This window comes from Mugil cephalus, chromosome 11 (genome assembly GCF_022458985.1).
Source record: "Mugil cephalus isolate CIBA_MC_2020 chromosome 11, CIBA_Mcephalus_1.1, whole genome shotgun sequence".
Classification (NCBI taxonomy): Eukaryota; Metazoa; Chordata; class Actinopteri; order Mugiliformes; family Mugilidae; genus Mugil; species Mugil cephalus.
The window spans coordinates 14,328,607-14,349,653 of NC_061780.1; the positions used below are offsets into that span (position 1 = coordinate 14,328,607).

The 21,047-nt window shown below is 39.1% G+C and overlaps 1 protein-coding gene across 1 annotated transcript in view; it reads left to right on the forward strand.

Moving 5' to 3' along the window:
* cdkal1 (CDK5 regulatory subunit associated protein 1-like 1) overlaps positions 1–21,047 on the forward strand; it is a 194,182-nt gene that overhangs the window by 121,279 nt on the left and 51,856 nt on the right. The window contains exons 10-11 of the mRNA XM_047598519.1: positions 349–494; positions 19,082–19,262. Coding sequence (XP_047454475.1) covers positions 349–494; positions 19,082–19,262 — 327 coding nt within the window. The remainder of the gene's footprint in view (positions 1–348; positions 495–19,081; positions 19,263–21,047) is intronic.

Genomic DNA, 21,047 nt, shown 5'->3' on the forward strand with positions numbered 1-21,047 from the left:
AGTGTAAACATCTGTACTGAACCAGGATGCTCTACAAGCTCCACACAGAAGACATGAAAATTATTTGCTTTATCGTCTCTACGCAATATCTTCATCAATGTTCTCTCCAAAATAGTGAGACCTTAAATCATTGCCTAATGGACATCATTTGTTAGTAATATCTAATGTATTATCGTAGGTTTGTCCACCGCCACAGCCCGTTCCTGTATTTTCACCAGTTTTTCATTTCCACACAAACCCCAATAAGATATGTGCAGATTTGTGAGCACTAGTTTGAACTCAGTGACATATAGATGTTTTACCTTTATATTTTTTCTCACCATGCACTTTCCATCTGTGTCTAACTAGGAGATGGCAAAGATTTTGAATCATCCACGGGTCTACGCCTTCCTTCATGTTCCTGTACAGTCGGCCTCAGACAGTGTGCTCATGGACATGAAGAGAGAGTATTGCATTGATGACTTCAGAAGGGTGGTAGACTTCCTGAAAGAGAGGTAAGACATTATATCAGCTCCTAACGGACCGGTGCTGCTGTTTTATTTTAAATTTAAATGTTATGTGTTATTGTCTGGATTACACAGAATGGTCTTTAGTGTCTCCTTGTGAGTGTACATGCATGTGCGTTACATTATAAACGTTCCTCATTCACGTGGACACATTGTTGAATGATTTCCTTTCTCGCTTGACTCAAATGAATAAAACAGTCACACATTAACAGTATGGGTCCAACTCACTGCATCAGTTGCTGTTGCCATCATCACGATACACTGGTTTGGAAAAGATCTCTTGTGTCAAATGTGTGCTACATGTGCTCTGCCTGTGTGGATGCTCATGTGTTGGAATTCGACAAAATATGGCAGCTCATAGGTATTTAGGGACGTCTGTGTTAATTTGACATCCTTGAAACATTTTACTAAACACAGCAAAGGGTGACTAAATTTGAATTAAGCTTCATTAAAATGCAACCTTCTCAGAAGCATCATTGATATATTTTTTTCTCTCTGGCTTTAGCTACTATTTACCTCTTTTTTTTGTCAGTTCTCATTCATCAGGACATCATTTTACAAGGTAAAACATTTCAAGCATAGAGTTAAGAGATGAATGGAATATATTTATGTTTAAGTAAATGTTCCTCCGGGATACACATAGTAATCTACATACACAGATGTAAAGCCTAAACATGTAAATTCCTGATATGGATTAAATATAGCCACATGATGCACAGATCTGACCTCTGACTTTGCCAGGAAATGCAAACATAATCTTTTACTGTTAGGGGGATAATCAGTCATACAGTTTGAGTATGATTAATTGTGGCATGACAGACTGGTGAATAAATACAGAAATGATACTATCATAAGACGCTGTGAAGGGTTTCATATGAAAATGAGTTTGTGTTATATTTCTGAATTGAATCTCTGGGCATTATTGTACGATTAAGAAGAAATATATATTTATACATGCAGTGGTGGATTTAAGCCTGTCACTGGTGTTGGCAGATGATAACCTCCTGTTTTTTTTTCTGTAATTACATGGCACCATATGTTTTTCTAAGATGAGTACAATATAAGGTGTTCCTGCTATATTTAATTATATAATGTAGGTAATGGACTTGCAGAGACTGTTAGTAAGCACGTATTTTAGAAGCAAAGTCAAATTCCTGAATGGACGTAGGTTCACACATTGTAATAGTTGCTAAATGCAGCAACAGTAATGGATGTTAAATTATGTTGACTTGGTTCCTATATACACTATAAATCCTAGTCTTAATTTCTATATGTTCATATATGTTGAGTTTGATCTAAGCGGATGAGATCTTTGTACTTCAACATTCCATAGAATTTGTATAAGTCCTTTTTTTGTAGGTCACATTCGAACAGGCTTAAATATAAATTATAAATCTGACATTGACATTTATTCACTATAGACCAGTTGAACTTTCAGAACATTTTTCATTTCCTTTCAATCAGTAACTATAATAATAATAATAATAAATCACTTTGGTGGCTTAGATATGGCTTAACTCTGGACCCTATGCCGTAACCCGACGTCCACCTCCTCAGAAATGCAACTAGATGCCATGGCAACGGGACCATAATGGCTGCGATTGGGCTAAAATGCATTTCTTTAAAAATACAGAAAGGTCTACCTTGTTCAAGCTCCTATAAACCATCTACTCAGATGTCCTCTCTGTGTCCTGTGCTGCAATGATTTCAGTGAAAGTAACTGTTGATCCACATTTATAACCTTAAACTGCACCATGAGCCGCTCAGTTCCTCTTGCCATTGAGTGAAGGACAATAAACCAATCTTTACCGCATCTTTACTGCATCCCAACAATGCAGTAATGGGTTCAAGTATGAAATCAGTGAAAAAAAATATGGAAAAATAGACATAAACTTAAATAAACCATTACAATGCAGTGTCAGCTTTTACAATTAGTATTAATGCTATCTTAAAATCTCACCTTTTGTCAACATAAACAGAACCAAATTAATTTATCAAATTAGTTTTTTTAACATTACAAAAAATGTTTGCATCGTAGAATACAGACTAGCAACAGACACAGAAAGAGAAGCTTTTTCAGGAAGTTAATAATCAAATCAAAAAGTTATATCTATGCTGCTTGTACATCTGCAGACTTAGTTACTTATTTGTCCATGTGTGTATATGCAACATTGCCGACAGTAGTGGTCTCTATGATTCTGTTACCATCTCCTTGTTTGTTTCTCTTTTTTTGTTGTTTTTTTTTTTCCTTTCAGTAGTAATTCTAACATAGTAACACTGATCTGGTACTCAATTATTCCTCATACATGGCATAAACTGCCTTCAGTGTGTCTTGTGTGTGTGCTTGATTGCTCCATTTCTGGCTTTCTGGCATAAACATACATTTAAACACAAATGGATGATGTCAGTTGTGTGAAATCAACATCTTGTGGTTTGACCCATTTGGCTGCAGTAGTAATGCCTGGGGTACAGTTCAGGGTCTGGGAGAGGTGCCAGGGCTTCAGAAAAGCCAAAAAACGGACCCTGTGCATGCGTGCGTGTTTGTGTGTGTGTTTTTATCAAAACGTTATCTTGCAGACAAACCTAGCATAGAGAGAGACGAATAGAAGGGGGTATCAAAACAAAAGGTATCTCAAATGTGTGTTTGGTGCTGTAGTAGCTGTTAGATGCAAGACTGTCTACTGTAACAATATTAAAATCCACATTTTGTCAAACAGAACAATTTGTATATGCAAAAGTGACAGTAACAACAAAATGTTTAATTGAAAACAACATGCCACACACCATGTATTTACTAAGAAGTAAGAGGGTCACAAATGCATGTTGTGACTTTCTGCATATACACTTCACTTGAAAGACTGTGGCAGGCTTATCTGAGTGACAGACAGAGCAGGAAATAAATGTATTTGTCTTAAACAGCTTAATTCCATAAACACCGCACAGGGTCACACCCCTCTGACCTTCTTTAAGAAGGTCCTGAAGATCTGGAACTCGGTTATGAAATGATTTGTGTTGTTTTTCTTAAAACTAGGTGACAGGTGGCTCTTTTGTTTTGTTTAAGGAGATTTTAGTGTATTGTTTCTTTTCTGCGTGAGGCTTTTGAATGATTCTGTGCAAACAGGCACCATCACCAACCGAGTAACATTGTCATCAGTTGACAGCAAGCAAAATGTTTCACACTTTACCGTTCATCATGTTGAGTTTGTTCCACACTGCAAATGATGTTGAGTGTGTAGGGCTCTCAAAGGTTTAATATCAAAATACTTTCCACTGGACTCTTTTTCACACTTATTCGAGCTAATAACAAACCCACACATGGATGCGTTGGTCAAAGAAAATGAATCATGTGTTTTTTAAGATGGTGTGAAAAATGATTCGATTTCTGGATGTTCCTGAGAACCACCAAAACTGATCTTGAAATACTGATGTACTGTATGGCCAGTGCATTCAATTAAGTATTTTATTATTTTAATACTTGTCCATATTAAAGTTGCAGTTGCAGAAAGTTGTTAATTTTCCAAACCCATGATCATTATATTATTTTAATTTTATGCCTAATCCGACTGTTCTGTCCATTAATGTTTAGCCTAATTCACACAGTTTTTTGTGCATAGAACAATTCACTGAACTCCTCCGCTTCCACAGAGAAATACGTTAAACACACCTCCCTTTGGATAACATAATTATACCTATGTTGTATTCTCCCACTTTCTTTCAACAATCAGTGCAATAATTATTTCGAATAAATGGTTGATTTGTTATAATTAACAATTATAATTGTATGTTCGCTTTTCTCTCCTTCTATCAATTAAAATCATTCTCTATGCAGTTATGAGTAGAGAAAATCCTGTTATGGTGGAATAAATCTATTACAAAGTGAGTTAACATGGTCAGAGGATTTTCCACCATTGTTTTGTAGTTTCCTGTAATGTTTTGGCTGATTTTCCCTGAACTACTCAAGGATTAATTGCGTGTGAACCACAAGGGCCAAAGATGAAACGGCAGAAGAGAATAGTAATGCGCCTCTGAGTTGGGGGTGGTTGGGCGTGTGGGCAGAGCAGAATCTGCCCTGGATTAATGTTAAATTCTAGGGTGAGTTGAGTGAAAGAAAAAGGGTAGGGTGAGGTGAATCTTCATGCTACCAGACAGGTATTAATGACAGGGTACAGCTGGGCAGTGAGCGGCCCTTAGACCTTCTAGGGTTTCCTTCTGGTTGATAGGTTAGGTTCCCTGGTGGTTATGTGTTCCTGACCTCTGAAAACCCTTTCAGTGTCAGGGCATAAGGCCTTTTCCCAAGGAGACACACTCACTCCCATGCCTGTCAGCTCCTGTCATTCTGCATTTAAAGCATTTAAACCTACTTTCCGTTTTGAAGACGAAAATAAGAGGCGATGCAACAATAATCCTGAAACTCCGAAATGGAAATGCAAAACAGTACTTTATTATTCAGAATATTAAAATTTGTATCTCTAGCTGTGGAATTTGTACTGTTGTTTTCCCAAAGGAATTGGACAATTTAACAGGTGATCGAGCTGTGTGATCCCAGCAGCCGACTTATACAATGACTGTTGACCTTTAACATGACCTATAGGAACCTAGCTATGTAACTCACTATGCAGTTGAGCTTTTAGTTACCAATCTGTCCCACTGCAATCATTGCTTCAGTGGTTTCATTATGACTTATCATGTCTTGCTAATGTATTGGCGCTGGCCTTTATTATAACTCTGTTCATATGGCTGCAAAGTAATACATCCCTCTGCGCCTAAAGTATACACCAGAACGAGTACAGAGACAGACTTTTAAGGACTCCGTATTAGTAAAGTTTTAAATACAGTGTTGCCTATAAACTGCCATCATTAAACATAAAACAGTTTCTAAAACAATTTCTCTCTCTTCTAGCTAGCACTACATTAAATAGTTACCAGTAACTACAGTGATAATTATGTGTCTCTCAAATGCAACATCTAGTTAAATGGAACCTGTGACCCTTCAGTCTCCATGATCTGACACCAAAAGATGACAGCAATACACCATAATCATGGCATGTTCTAATGTAAAGAGTGCCACCAAGTAGGGATTTCCCAATTAGAACCACCACACCTCCGTAGCATCAAAACGTCTTCTTCCTCTCTATTAATGGTGGTTGGCTAGCATCATAGCTGCTAAAAGTTGAAGAATATGAACCAAACTCATGTAAATAAACATGATTTGCCACCACCAAAAAGCAAAAATTAAATATGCAGCGTGCACTCAAGCAAATGCTGCACAGAAACAACCACCAACACTGAATGTTGAGTCAAGGTGAAAAATGTTACAGAGAGGGTTACAGAGTTTATGGCGTTGCATGACCAGCCCATTTCTGTAGTAGAGAACTCAGGTTTTTACCGTCTGATGGAGCTTCTGGAGCCAAGGTACAAGCCACCCCTTTAGACACATTAACTTTGACAGCCCTTTTTATTGGACTTAATATAGTTGCACGGTGCACACTTGTGCTAGAAGAATACAAGTACAATAAGAAAAGAGTTTATTCATTTCCATGGGAGGAAATTTTGTTTATTCAAGATCAGGTCGGAACTCTATTCGACTGATACTGAACATCAAAAGATCTGCCAAAGAACTTCATCAGGACATCACTAACACTAGCAGAACATTTATTCTATGTGCTCCTACTCAGGAAGAACTAAGATTTCCATTTGGAATTTGTCTGCCATTGTCTTGCTTAATGTGACTTGACCAGAGACTTGATTCTGGGAAAGTAATAATGGACTTTTCAAATCTCTTCTTACCACAAAGTGCTTTGCTTAGACTTCCTGGTATCACGGGCACCTTTTACGTATTTGTAGTGTGTTGCAATTTGCCGCCACAGTGACGCTGGGACTGTTGATATAATGTGTTGATGATAAACTCTGTGTGTGTCCCAGTGTCTTGAGTGTGGCAACTGTTTCTCGCCAAACAAACGGCTCCAAGAGAGTTCTGTTTGCTCCCCGTCTGTCTGTGTACCTGTTAGTCATCTCTATTAGTCACGAAGAGTAACAAGGATACATCAGACCTGACTGGGTTACGGCAGGACACGTGCATCAGTAGCATGACTACACTGTGGTGTGTGCGTGCGTGCTTGTGTGTGTGTGTGAGCAGACTGTCTCCGGCTCTGTTTGTTGTTGCAGATACCTTTATTAGTTTACACACATGCACGCACACACTTAAGGGTTTAAGGTATCGGCCGGGGCTAATGTTTCACTGGAATTGTGCGTGGAAGGAGCGGTAGCTACCTGCAGGCAATGGAAAGAAACAAAAAGAGAAAAAAAAACCCAGATGAGACTTCTAGCGAGGGATAAAAGAGAGGGAACAAAGGGAGGGTGAAAGAGGCGGGAAAAGGACAGTGAGTGAGATAAGCCAGCCGCGATAACTTGACACACTGGCGGGACTTGTCAACATGCCCCCCTACCACTCCCACCCCCCCATCCTCCTCCGTCCCTCCATTCTCCTCTCCTTTCCCTCCAGCTGATGATTTTGCAAGTAAAGTCAATGAAGCGTTGTGTTTGTGTGTGTGTGTGTGTGTGTGCGCGCGCCAATCTTTTGTTTAAAACCCATATTTAACCGCGGCAAAACATGTGCAGCAAACAGCGTTAGTCATTGTGGGCACTGAGAGTTTCTGTCACACATACACGCAAACCTGGTGGTTTAAACTTGCCAGTCAGCAGCTCCACTCTAGTGCCCAAGGCTTCACAAACATATTTTCCACAACTGCTGGGCACCTTTTCCTCATAAGCATCTGCAGATATTCTTTAGTTCGACCTAATAAAAGGCACCGAACTAAAAAATAAACTATAGTCATTCAGTAATTTTGATTGGACTATATTATACATAATAATATTATTATATATATATATATTATATTGCTCAATATCATGTAGTTTTGTAGTATATATTGCTCAATATCAGGTCGATTATATCACTCAACTCATTAAAATAGTCCTTCTATTCATGCAGTTTATTTATGTTGCCTGTTGGTTTGTGCATAGAAATCATTTAATTCAGTAATGATTGAAAAACCGGGGAGCTTTCCTGTCTATTTACCTGTCTGTGTATGTGTGTGTGTGTGTCTGTGAATCTAGCGTTGTGGATTGGCTCATTTTCAATAACAGGGAACAAGCGGAGATGACTCATTAACTTCAGAACAGCTGAAACTGAGTTGTGTAACTGTGTGGGCATGTGTGTTCGTGTGCACTTGACAGGAAAAAAACAGCTTTTGGATAATGACTCAAGGCAATTCCTAACACGTTGTTGTCTTGTTGACACTTCCTCTGGATTAAATCTCCCTCCCTTGCCTTAAACTGCTCATATACACTCACATATTAAAACATTAACGTAGAAAAACATCTGCACACGCACGTATCACATCACACCGCACAACATTCACAGCTTCACACTCACTGATTCACTATAATCACAAGTTTTCCTTTATGTTGTGGTAAGTTGTCATATAGTCTCACACACCACATTGCCATCTTTTTTGTCTTTAGAAAGAAGATAACATGCACACTCATATGTATGTGGTCAGTCAAAATTTTCAGTAACTGAAATGACTGTAATTTATCATATTTATCAACGACGTGCTTTTATGTGGGTTTTACTCATGAACATCAAGGTTATCTGTGTTCTGAAAGGACTGAGGTTATGTTTGAGTTACCACACTCTCCTCAGTTCTTACACATATTCTCTGTTTGTCCAAGAGATGGAGTGGTATTTGTTTTTCTTTCTCATTCAAACAAATGCATTTGCACACCAGTATGGGAAAGTACTGGTTTCCCACCTACAGTTTCAGTGCAAACTAAATCAAACAGAGATCAAATTAACCTGAAGACAAACTATTTGTTCCTATGTTAGTCACTATGGTAATTCTCTCCACATACAGACACACATACATGCAGGCACATGTTTGTAAGGATTTTATATGATTTGTGTTGCAGTACCTATACTACTTGTCACCTAGAGTCCAATATTTGGCCCAACCATCAAAAAGTATTTTTTGGTGAGTTTGTCATTTCCTGAAAAACGGAAAAGCAATTAACTCACCAACTGATACTGTGACTCATCCTGGACTTGGTGATGTAAACATATCTTTATGTCCCTCCCTCCCCCTTCGTCTCTTCTTTGCTAGCACCACTGTTGACATGAGATCTAGGTTTTGAAAGTGTTCTCCATCTTGCATGTGCCCAGACACAGTTTTAAACTTTGAATGCACAAAAAGACAGTGTGTGCTTCCTGAATATGAGGAACTTCAGACTAAATCACTATGGGAATGTTCCCAAACAACCAAGAACTAAATTTTCCACATGCTGACATTATTAACAGGATGACAGTAACATGCTTCTTAAATGTCCTGTGTTTAGAGGAAACAAGTAACCAGGAATGAAAAAACAGAGAAGCTAAATAGAAGTCCAGTGGTGTTATTTGGTGTCTTGCACAAAAGGCGACCCCACCCCCCAGTCTACAAATAAATACAAGAACAGAATGCCCCAATGGCTAATAGTAATGTACTCAGATGCACTCAATGTACTGGGGAAAGGCAGTACCTGAAAGTACACAGGAGAAAAAAGACTGAAATGACTGAATAATTTAATAAACCATGAGTAATTTATAATAAGAAATGTTTTTACTTTGTACTTATATAAAATTTTAGTAATTTCAATCAATTAACACGTTTTCTATCAGGGAGCTCAGCCCTTTATGGGGCAAGGAACCATATATGGTCACTTCGGCACAATATTTTTGCCCAGAGAGGTCAAGGAATCATTCTCAGGTCAAATCAGGGTCAAATGTGGTCTCCCAGGTCCACCTCTGCATGAATACTGAGCATAACTACTTTATTAGGTACCAGGAAGAGGTGGCCTAATGTTGTCTAATGTAATAATGTGGATGTTAGCAAGTGCCTGAATCAGCACCTATGTTCTAATGGTCTAACATTTGTTTACCACTTAAGGACAGGGAACCATTAATGAATGTTAATTTCATTAATCTTGATTTTTTTTGACATCCTGTGAAAACACTCTAGGGTTGAGATTTAGAATTTCCAAGCGTTTCAATGAGCGCCCTGTAAAGGGTTAAATAGAGCACCGGCATGTTCACAACACCACAGTGACTTCTGACCTCAGATTGGCAAAAGTGACTCAAAAGGTCGCGCCACCATTTGTCCACAGCAGACACAGTGTCAAGGCTTCCTGCTGATGTGTCTGCTGTTGAACTGTGTGCATGCATCAGCAAGAGCAGATTATCTCAAAATGGCATTAGTCTGCAAGAAGTATCGGCCCCACTGATTGATTAGTTGACCACTATTCTGAGGTGCTTGTCAGTTGCTCAGATAGCTTTGGAAAGATTTCCTTCCTTCACATTTCTGACTCTGGAGTAGGGTGTTCTGTGTGTGTACTGTTTTTTTTTTTTTTTCATTTGTTAGTCAACTATTTGTGGCCCTTTGAATGTTTTCCGCAGGAAAATGTTTGTGGCCATTCAGATCAGGTACAAACACTATCGATTTGACTCGGAGAGCAAGGCACAGCGAGTTCTGAGAGATCTTAGATTGCTAATACCCACATCTTCGCATATACACATGACTGAGAGCAAGGAAGCGTGCAGTACAGTGTGTTCATGTAAACAGTCTCTCAGAAACGTAATGGAATGTCAAGTGATGGGACAGGAAAGTGTTAACTCTGCACTTGCTTGCACTCGCCCACTGCACACACACTCAAAAGATATCAGCTGATATTTGGCCTCATCTCGGAGCCTTCGTCGTATTAGGATTAGCTATGAGTCATGTTTCACTGTCGCACTCACTTTTCATTCTCTCCGTCTCTGTCATATCATGTATCATATTTTTCTTGCCTAGTGTTTGAGTCATCCTACCTTTTTTTTTTCTTTTTTTTTTCCAACAACAGTTTCGCTCACAGTTGATGGACTGCAATCTGTTTGTGTGAGTGTCACTCTGTTTTCAAATGTACCATAGTCGAGCCTCCAGTGGGTTATCACTGGCGGGAGGTTGTGCTCCGCTGCCACTGCTGAGTTTGTGTGTGATATTGAATTTCTCTACAGTGTTGTTTACGAGGAGGGGAATTTTCAGCCAAAAATGGTAATGTGTGGCAGCCTTAATCAGTTAAACCCAGAGGAATGTGCTCCATGTCATTTCAGTTCATCTACTGTCGTGTCCTTCAGCTTCTGTAAAAAGCTCTGCCACTTACGTCACTTTAGGCTGCTGGATGGATACTTACACTAACATATGATGTGTATAGCTCAGTACCATTCATTCATGTACTAAATACTTGTTTTTGTGTACAGCAATATTTTCAGTTCAGTTTGTAACAAAAACACCTAAATGTCGAGTGTGTGTGCACAAACTCAAGGAATATTAGTGACATTTAAAAGAAGGGGAAAGAATGTATTGGGATGATACATGGTTGCATTTTCAGTTTTGCTTCAGTTCAGTGTTTCAGTCTTTACGTACAGTTACTTTTGTTAATCTGAGATTATCATTTTTATTTGTGTTTATTTTGTAACGAAGCAGAAATGAACAGTTTTCATGTTGTTTTGTAGTGAAGTCTCAATTGATAATTGTCATTCGCTTGGCAATGTACAGTATCTGTATACAGTATTGAAGTGATTACCCTGCCGCTGACTCCGTCAAAATCTTTGTGACGTATCTCATTTTATTGACCAAAGCTAATTGATTTTTTTCCTGACAGGTTCTTCCTCACTCTGAAAAGAAACCCCCACATGGTGCTGTTCTTAGACTCTAGTGCCTATCAGCTTAATGGCTCATAACGTTATTAGTTAGTTAGAAATAATTACACAGTAGCATCGCTAAGGCCTCTTCTGGATACTCGTTCACACTTGTTTTCTGTTAATACTCCTTTCAGAGTCAGCAGATGTTGATCAGTGATTTGTTTTTGGAGTGAATGTGTGGAGATTTACTGATAGCAGAACGCAGTGACACAATGCTGCATCACCTTGTGTGTCATGAAGACTTTAGAATACATAGATAGTGTTGTAGTATCATCAGTAAGCAGCATTTTTTTTTCTTAGCACACAATGGATATGGCTGTACATGGCAACATTATTTTAGAAAAGTGAATGTGTTATTGGCATTTGTTCTTGTCATTGAACGACCGCGTCCTCAGAGTTTTGTCCCGTTCGGTTTGCTCAGCGTCCACGTGGCTCCACACACAACAGTCAATGAGAGTTCTGCATTTCATAATCTCACACTCGGCTGTTTGCAGCAGGTAGAATATTGTGGATGTGGAGGATACTTCACAAATGTACGTGAACACTTGTGATCACAAGTGGTCACTCTGATCGCATGTGGAGATCTGCTCTGATGCCAGGTGTGAATAGAGATACTTGAAGCTCAGCCAGGTGTGAACACCTTCAAGCCTCGCTGTCATTCTTTCGCAAGTAAATAGGTCTGCTCTTAGTGGTGAACTAACAAGCACCATCCTAAAATAGCCTTGGTAGCTCTTCTTCCTTAACTTGTATTAACCCATTCATACAGAATTAACCTCACTTTTAAAGCATCAATTCTAATTATTGGTCTTTTCAGCATCTGCTCATATCTCTTCCTGAACAAAAAGACGAGATAAATGGACGCTGTTACTTGCCCGTCATTGACAGTGTTCAAACTTGCTGATGCTGAGCTGCTTGATAAAGAGAGCACAATAGCCTACGCGTAATGCATGTCCACCATTCATTTGATTCAGATAAGCCTTTTATGTCCAGCGTTTATCCGCTGCCTTGATGTTATCCGTGTCTGTGCAGGTCAGGTCATCGCGGTGGGATGGAATGATGAATCACATTGTACTGGTATGCCAATGAAGGTTGGATTAAATTGAAATAAAGTGCAAAGGGACAGTCCATTTAACGCCTGGCTAGACAGTCGCGAGTGTCGTGCCTTTGCCCAGCCGCCCTCCTTAAACCTTAATACGCGTGTGTGCGTGCGCGTGCGCGCCTGTGTGTAGATGAGTGTGAAACAACTGTGCCCGCATGTGTGTGAATGGATGGATTCGTGGCGTCTGTGCGTTCTGTTACGCCTCCCTCAGACTAATGGAATGTGTACGTGTGTGTTCTCATTATCCTTCTCCGAGGCTAATGAAGTATGCGTGTGCCAGCATGTGTAAGTGTGTGTGTTAAATTGAACTGCAGTTCTGCTCTGCTGTGTTCAGGCTGTTTCATTAAATGATAAAGTTTACTGATGACTCCAGTGGTATCATTATTTACTTGGCTCTCCATTCATTCCTTAGCAGCCACCTCGATCTTTATAAATGACCTGCTGCATGGTAAGACTGAGGTTATTCTGCACCGCAGGTTCAAAGACAAATGACTCGGTGTGAGTAGACCACTGCTACATCCAACCTGTTTAGACATTCATAGATGATATCAGGTGTTTACCTATTTTGAATGTGTTAGTTTATTGCTCTTTTTAGCCTAAACATTATTTCTTTAATAAAAACCAGCACGTTATCTTTCTCCACAGAAATGACCGATCTTATATGACAATTAAGTCAAGTGTGTGGGAGTGAGAAAAGCTGCTATTAACCCAAGGACACTGTCATAGCTCAGGGTTTTCACTTGAGTATAAGTGGGGAAAAAAAAGTAATTCCACACTCCGCTGTCTAAACCCACACATTAGACGGAGAGAAAGCAGGGATTTGAAGTAAGAATGAGCGTAAGATACAAGCTAAGAAAGTCTTTCTGACAGTTTGACAGCTCCTCTCGGCCTAACTGTGAAGCCATCATGTGCCACACTCTCGCTACACCTATCATTTGTCTGTCACCTCTCTACTCTCAGGCGCGCTGCAGTTTTCTTTAACCTCTTTTTAATCCTTCAGTTTTTGAATTACATAACAGCAAATTAAAAGAATGCGAGGACCCACTTGACTCACATAGTAATTAATTGTTATCATCTATCTTAGCTGCCGCGACATTGTCTCTATTTTAGTCTAATTGGGATTTAGGTCACGGGAGTTGTTACTTTTAAACTTATTTTGTAGACATTAAAGTTTGTACCAGGCCAGAAGTGTAACCTTGTTTGCTTGTGCAGCTTTAATCTCTCTCTAAGTATTCTGTTATCTAGTCAGTCACCTGGCATCTCCTCAGCTAGTGCTGACAGTACCCCCCTTCATCCCTGATGGTGTCAGTGTGTGAGGAAATTGAGTGATAACCAAGTAGTCTCTCTCTCTCTCTCTCTCCCTCCCTCTCGTCCCCTGTAAATTGAGCTGCTACATGACAGTACCATTACCTCCAGCTGCCACAGGTAAATCAAACGTTTAAGTGTCTGAGTGGTTACGTGCACTCTTCACAAATGTCCCAACTCTTCCCCCTTTCTAAGGTCCCTTTTTGTCTCCACTTTTAGAGAGAAACTGTTTTCTGTTGTCTGTATACTGTGTGGTACTGTTTAGATGGTTTTCATTTGGGTAGTTAGTGTAATAATTAAGTGTGTGCAACCAGCTTTCAGTGGAGAAAAAGTGAGGAAAGTGCACTTTTTCTTTTTTTAAAAATCTAATATCAGACCTGGAGACCACAATGCAAATAACAACTGTGTGTTGAACCTCTCTCCATGAACACCATTTCAGGCCGTAGCAGCGATAAGGGTTAAGCTTATTGTCCGTGTTCATACTCATTTCTCCTGGAGATGTTTAATCTTAGTACAAGTAAATCACCGCAAATAAAAAATTACCTTTACAAGCTTACAAAATGGTGGTGTTATAAAGTCTGTATGTTGAAGAGGATTTTGGTAAATGATGAAGATATTCATTTTTTAAGAATACTTCAAGTTTATGTTATAAGAATATCACACATATGAATTGAATGGCTTCAACCCAGAAGACCAAATGCAATATATGTGTGTCTGCCTTTAAGGCTGAGTGTGATGTTATGCTTCTTCTCTCTTTAGAGATGCAACATTAGTAAGATTTAAAGGCTTTTGCCTAAATGCTTAGGCAGTTGTTTTCCACGCTCTTAACAGGTCAAACCTGAATTTTGTCTTAAATGTGACCTAGTAATAACAGAAGCTCCCTGACAAACTGGCAACCATTAGAAGAAATACATTGTAACCATTGCAGACACCATGCCGTGTTCTTGAATAATTCAAAGAGGGACTTTTAGAGGGATTTTTACCATTAAAAAAGAAAAGAAATGTAGACAGTCAGTCTTAAGGTGACAGTGGAAAAAAAAAAACAGCAGTGGTGAAGATTAAAGAATATTGAGGTGGACAGATGGCTAAAAAAACAACACACAGCTCTCCCTCACATAAACACTGATTACGTCAGACTTGAACTTAATTTTCCCACAATGCGTTCGGGTTCCTTAATCTTCAAACTTCAATCCTTGTAGAATTAGTTTTCACTGTCACTCCAGCTGCTGCCGTCTCTTCCTCACAAACAGTTACACGTCGAGTAAATCTGTCAGATTACACGTTAATAAGATTTTATTTAGGACTTGAGGTTTTCTTCAAGACAACAGCTTTCCAAACTTTTTTTTTTTTTTTTTTTTTTTTTTTACATCTTACCACCAGCCCTTCTCATTACCATTTGCATTACTCCCTCCTCCTCATTGCCTCATCGTCTCTTTCCCTTCGCCGTCCGACTCCTACACCACAGCAGCCCCAGTGTGCCACATATTACCATATCAGAGAGCAGGCGTATCACACACATACACTGCAGCACAGATAGGTAGCATGAGCTCTTTTTTAGACATATGAATAGATAAATATTTACCTTCCCAGATTGTCTTTCTTCCACTCTTATCCTTCCACCCCTCCACCCATCGCCTTCCTCTCTACACCTCCATGTCACTCTCACTTTTTCCCTTGTTGTCACTTTCAGGGTTCTTATGTCCCAGTGGTCTCGCCTTCATCTTATCACGGGGGCCGCTCTCAGGCATCTGTTGTGCAAACAAACTTGTGTACACATGCACATATTTTGAATATATGATGAAGAGGGAGGGGGGGGAGCAGAGCGTATGAATGGAAGCTCATACACACACGTGCACGGATTGTGAGAGAACCTCAGCACACAAAGAGTTGATAATAATAATAATAACACAGACAATGGTGTGTTTTATGGAGCTTCATTCCACCCATCGAGGCAGATGGGAGTATGACTGTGTGCTTATCTGGCGTTTTAATTAAGATAATTTAGTCTTCTATGAACACATTTTTTCCCTGTGCAAATCCTATCTCATCCTGGTGGCGCACCATGTCTAATGGCTACTGTCTTCAGGGATGCGGTCTTGTTGCCTCCACGAAGCAGAAGGAGAAATGACAAACACCAACCTGTTTTCCTAACCCATTATGTCTTTTGAATTATGGTCTTCAGGTGCCTTTTATTATGAAGCAGCTGCGGTAATCTCGGCATTAGTCATTAGTTTTGGCAAGTGACTCCAAGCGCAGGGAGATTTTTTTTTTTTCCTCCTCTTTCTTCCTCTTTTCAGATGTTCTCTTAATATATTCACAAGGTATTAGTTTACTTTCCATTAAAACAAAGATCATTCATAGTCTCAGACACTGCCAAGCAGAGAACTAATTAAATGTCGGTCCTACAAACACACATATGGGATGTAAAGATGACATTTAGAGAGGCAATAAGGGTGATGTACTTTGGAGAATTTATATTTAAATGCTGCCTGGTGTGAAATGTTGAGCTTCATTGTGTCTTGCATCCCTGCAGCATTAATCTCATATTGCTTTTCTGTTGTTTTTTCATCTTGGTGAATTTGGATGAACTGTATTTTCCTTTTTGTGTTGTGTGTTTTATAGCAAATACTTTTCGGTGACATTTTCTGTAATCAATAGCAAACATTAACTCTTTCCCTGTCCCCGGCCGTATCAGATAACGTCTCTTTTATAGATCCTGGTCCCCATGTCTGTTTATCTCCTTTCTACACAACAAAGAGGCCCATCTTGCTCTGTCAGGGTTTTTGGTTAGTCTAATCTAGATCTTTCTATATTAGGTTTAGGCAAGTCATTTATCTTTCAAAAACATGTATTGTCGCATGCTTGTGTAATGTGACAATACCCCACACAATGTTGCTCCGCTCTATTTACAGTGAACAGAAAGGTGTAGCAAAGGTTACAGTTAAAACTCTATTCTACTTAACATTGAATCATAACAGTGAACACGTCTTGACCTGTAAACACCGATATGATTCAAAACTGGATGAACATAAAACGGACAGGCTTGTTTGGAGAGGTCACAAACCTCGTCCCCTGCCCTCAGTCACGTCCAGTACTTTGCGACAACAGTTCATTCCAGGTTTGACAAAGAAATCCGTTTTTCAGTCTTGTTCGTAAAAAGTTGGTAAAAAAAAAATATCCCCCTTCTGCGTCAGTTTAATTGAAAGCAAGCCGAGCTGAAATGTAATCTCTCGTCTTTCTTTTTCTCCCTTTCTGTCTCTGCATCTTTGGCTCTCTCACACTCTTGTTTTTGAAAGGTGAACAATAACAAGATACCTTTCTCCGCTCTCATTTTAACAAGGAGGGTATCAGTATACTTGTTCATTAGTATCACACATCACACCTCTATCACCCTTAGATCTGTGAGAGGCAGAGGTGTCAAAATGACACCGCGTGTTTAGTTTTTCTAACATTTTTTTTTTACTCTCTCAGCCTACACCTTATGAAAATCTACAAAAGACAATTCACACTACCTTTCTTCCTGCTCGTTTTCTCTGTCCTCTTTCTTCCTGTGTAATTTCGCAGCCGATGCATGAATTGTATTTTTTTTTTTTTTTTTTTTTTAAATCCCTGCAATGGTGTTCATTTTTTAGTGCTACTACAAGAATGAAAAGGACACACTGGCTGCCTATACCTCCTAGGCACCACTACCACCTAAAGGCAATAACAAATTAGATATACAAGCCCTGTGGAGATGCAGGAGACGGCTATCTATTGATGCCACAGGAAAAAGAAAAAAAAAGTGTGTGTTTGTTCATATATGTAATTTTATTTACCTTCCCTCCTACTGCCGTTGATAAAACAGCTCAGGGGAGTGTATTACAGGCAATAGCAGTAAATAATTACAGTTTATGCAGACTTTCTTAAATGCCTAGAAGAGAACAGCACTAAGTTTTACATTAGATACCATGTGCTGCACAGCATGTTGCATCCAGACAAAATATACATACCAGTAAGTTTTGTTCTGATCACACTAATGGGAGTACACACACACACGCACACAAATGAACTATATCTTCCTGTTTTCAGGACACTCGATTACTGTAGAAGCCTACAGGCTGCAAATTGTCCTTTGTTTACTTAATGAGATAAAGGATTAAAACATGCATTTTGTGTTAAATACTCAGGGGGCTTAGAACCTCTGCTTGAGGGGGTCCGAGGTAATTTTAATGATAAATAGTGAATTATTCATTTATTTAGCCATTTGACTACGCTAGGCACATAGTTTTTTAATTTATGTAGTTTTCCTTTTCCATAGGGTGGTTGTCAGGCAGATCTGAGAGGTCAAGGAGGCCTGTGCCTGCAGGCCATTGGTTAATATTAATGACCATCAGCCAATTGGAACCCATCAATAGGTCAGAGGTTATCACGGGGTTGCAGATGCAGGAAGTTAATGTAATTAAAGATGCATCGTGCTGTCGATTGCAGAGAAAATCTCTTTTCCACTCCTTTCTTAATGTCTTTGTTGAGTTCTCTTTCCCTTGTGAGTCTTGAAATCTTCGTGTTTGTGTTTTCTTGTTGTCTTAAATTTCTCAAAGAGCCGATAAAATATTTTTACTGCAGTTCTTGTTTTGTGTGGCTCTCCTGCAGTGAAGTTCTACTTTATAAGATCAAGGAGGCATTGGATGAATTCATAAAAATAGAATTAATAGACAGATTGTCAAATTATTGATGAGCTGTCGGTTAATAGTGCTGTACTAATACTACTGGTCCTGGCATGTCTATTAAGATGCTCCAGTGTGCCTCCTATTCCACTGAATGTAGAGCTTTGATAGTAATTGACAGTTACTTAAGGAACCACAGATGATATAAATGCCTTTAAGATTAAAGCCTTATCATTGAAATGCTAGAGCAACATGTCCAAATTGTGTTCATTTTAATGGGAGTGTCAAGTGTTTCCTCTAGAGCTATATTGTTTTCTGACTGACAGTGATGACTTAGCCTTGGAGTTCTTTTACAAGCCATCCAACTGCTGTCAATACAAACCAAATACATGGAACCAATCAATGCATTCATTCCCATACCAAACGACGGACCACAATTAATCCAGTAAGCCAGCTAGTCAATAATCAATCACTAACGATTGGCAACAGAGCTTGCTAATCAGGTTTTGATTGGCTGAATGAGTCCATGGGGAAAGTTCTTGACATATGAAAAACCAAAGTGGAAATATTTTCCATGCAGCTAGTTACACCGCAATACAAATACCAATATCATTAAGTTTTATTTAGAGAAATCATTTTCATGGCTGCATGAGAAGTGAAGCAGAAACTAAGTTGCTTTTAAAATGATTTTTACAACCGAGGCATAAAAAAAACATTGATTTGTGCGGTGAAAGTGTCTCTGTTTCTCCCTTAGAGTCCCTGGTGTGACCATTGCTACAGATATTATCTGCGGTTTTCCTGGTGAGACTGAGGAGGACTTCCAGGAGACAGTAGACCTGGTGAAATGCTATCGATTCCCCAGCCTCTTCATCAACCAGTTCTACCCCAGACCTGGTACACCTGCTGCCAAGATGGAGCAAGTACCAGCACATGTGGTGAGTGTGATCTAGAAAACATTGACCTAACTGCTTCTTTACTAAATTCTGCTTCTCATGTGTGAAAATAAATCAACAGAAATGAGGCTGTTGAGGTGTGAGGTGTAATTTCAGTTGTCAGAATATCAGAATATCATATCATCAAATGAAGTGTTATTGCAATATTAAACCAACTCACTGTTCGATGAGTCTCCCTTTGAGTAATGGAAGAACTGTAACATTTAAAGTGAGTCATCTTATCTTGATTTGACAATCGCTGTGGCGAAAACGGTCAACTTACTTTGATTGATGAATCACTTAGAAGGTACAATCATGCCCAAGCGTATTTTACATTTCCATTGAACGAGAATCAGTGTGAGGAAACAACTTATTTAAAAAAACAAATCATTCTGAAAAGTTCTTTTTGGTTGGTTTAATTTGTTTTGCGCAACCACAGTACACTTGATCAGTTCAAACATTGTGTTTTCTCAATATGAATTCATGTGAGTAAAGAGACTCTACACCAACATAGTTGTGTATGATCTAACAAAAATGTTGCTGGTGCCACAACATATTGAGTAACGTTTGTGTTAGTCGTGTTGTCTGTCGTGCACAGACTGGAGCTGCACACACACATCTGTGTATGTGTGAATTAAGGAAACATCCGATCTCCTAAAAAAAAAAAAAAAAGGGAAATGCCAAATCCTGTTCCAGTTCTGTCATGAATTCTGCATGAATTTTAATTTCACTAATCCTGAGAGCCATCAGAAATGTGTCTGTATGAGAGTTAACATGCTTCACTACCCTTCTTAGGCACACAGACTTTCATATTTATATACAGTATGCACAAAACACAGTGTATAAACAAAATGCCTTAACCCTGCATGAGATGAAGACATCAGTGACCAGAAAATCCTAATTTGTAGAAAGTCAATCAAACCAAAATGTTAAGTTTAAAACAACTTGATAAAGAATTCTTTACATTTCCCATTGACTTCCCTTCAGATCTAAGAACCGTTAGCTGAGTATCTTGAGGCCCTAACAGGCTGTTTAATGGTGGCAACTGTTTAACCTGATGCTCTACATTGTTCTCTGTAAAACCATCTAAGTTGTGGCAGATACCCACTCTGGCTTCCTCTCAATCTGTTGCCAAATGAAACAATTAACAGCTAATGAGCCAACAGACAGTAAAGGTGTGAATGAGAAAAAGCGAATGAGAAGACAACACACTGAACACATTACCATCAGCAGCACCAACGTTTCCTTGACATTTTGCCGTACAGGTTGCCCAGATACATTACTGTTTGGCAGTCCTGATAAAACTGTGATACACTGATTCACTCTATGGTTAACTTTCATTATGTTCTTTATGCTCCCATTTGACTGTTTTTCTACCTTTTGATGTTGGATTAGTGCATACTGTTCATATTTTGGTTAGATTACCTCTGGTGCTTGTGTATTTATTTAATCAGAGCCGTAATTAGTTGAAGGAATTATGCTTTTTTTTTAGGATTAACTTGAGTTGGTGCTTTCCTCTCAGCCAATCAACTTAAAGCAGAAACATATGTTGTTGTTTGCCCACATCTGTACATGTTTGATCCAGTTGTAGTATATCTTTGACCCCGTCCTTCAAAGATGCTGAACATTACATGCAACAAAATGCCCCACATCTCACAGTATTAAAGCATTACTACGACACACAGGCTTTTTGCATTTGTGCCTGAAAAGTTTGACCTCCTACATTCGTTGAACCCGATACATTATATATCTCCTTGTGCCCCCCCGAACCCCCTTTGCCTTTTCTGA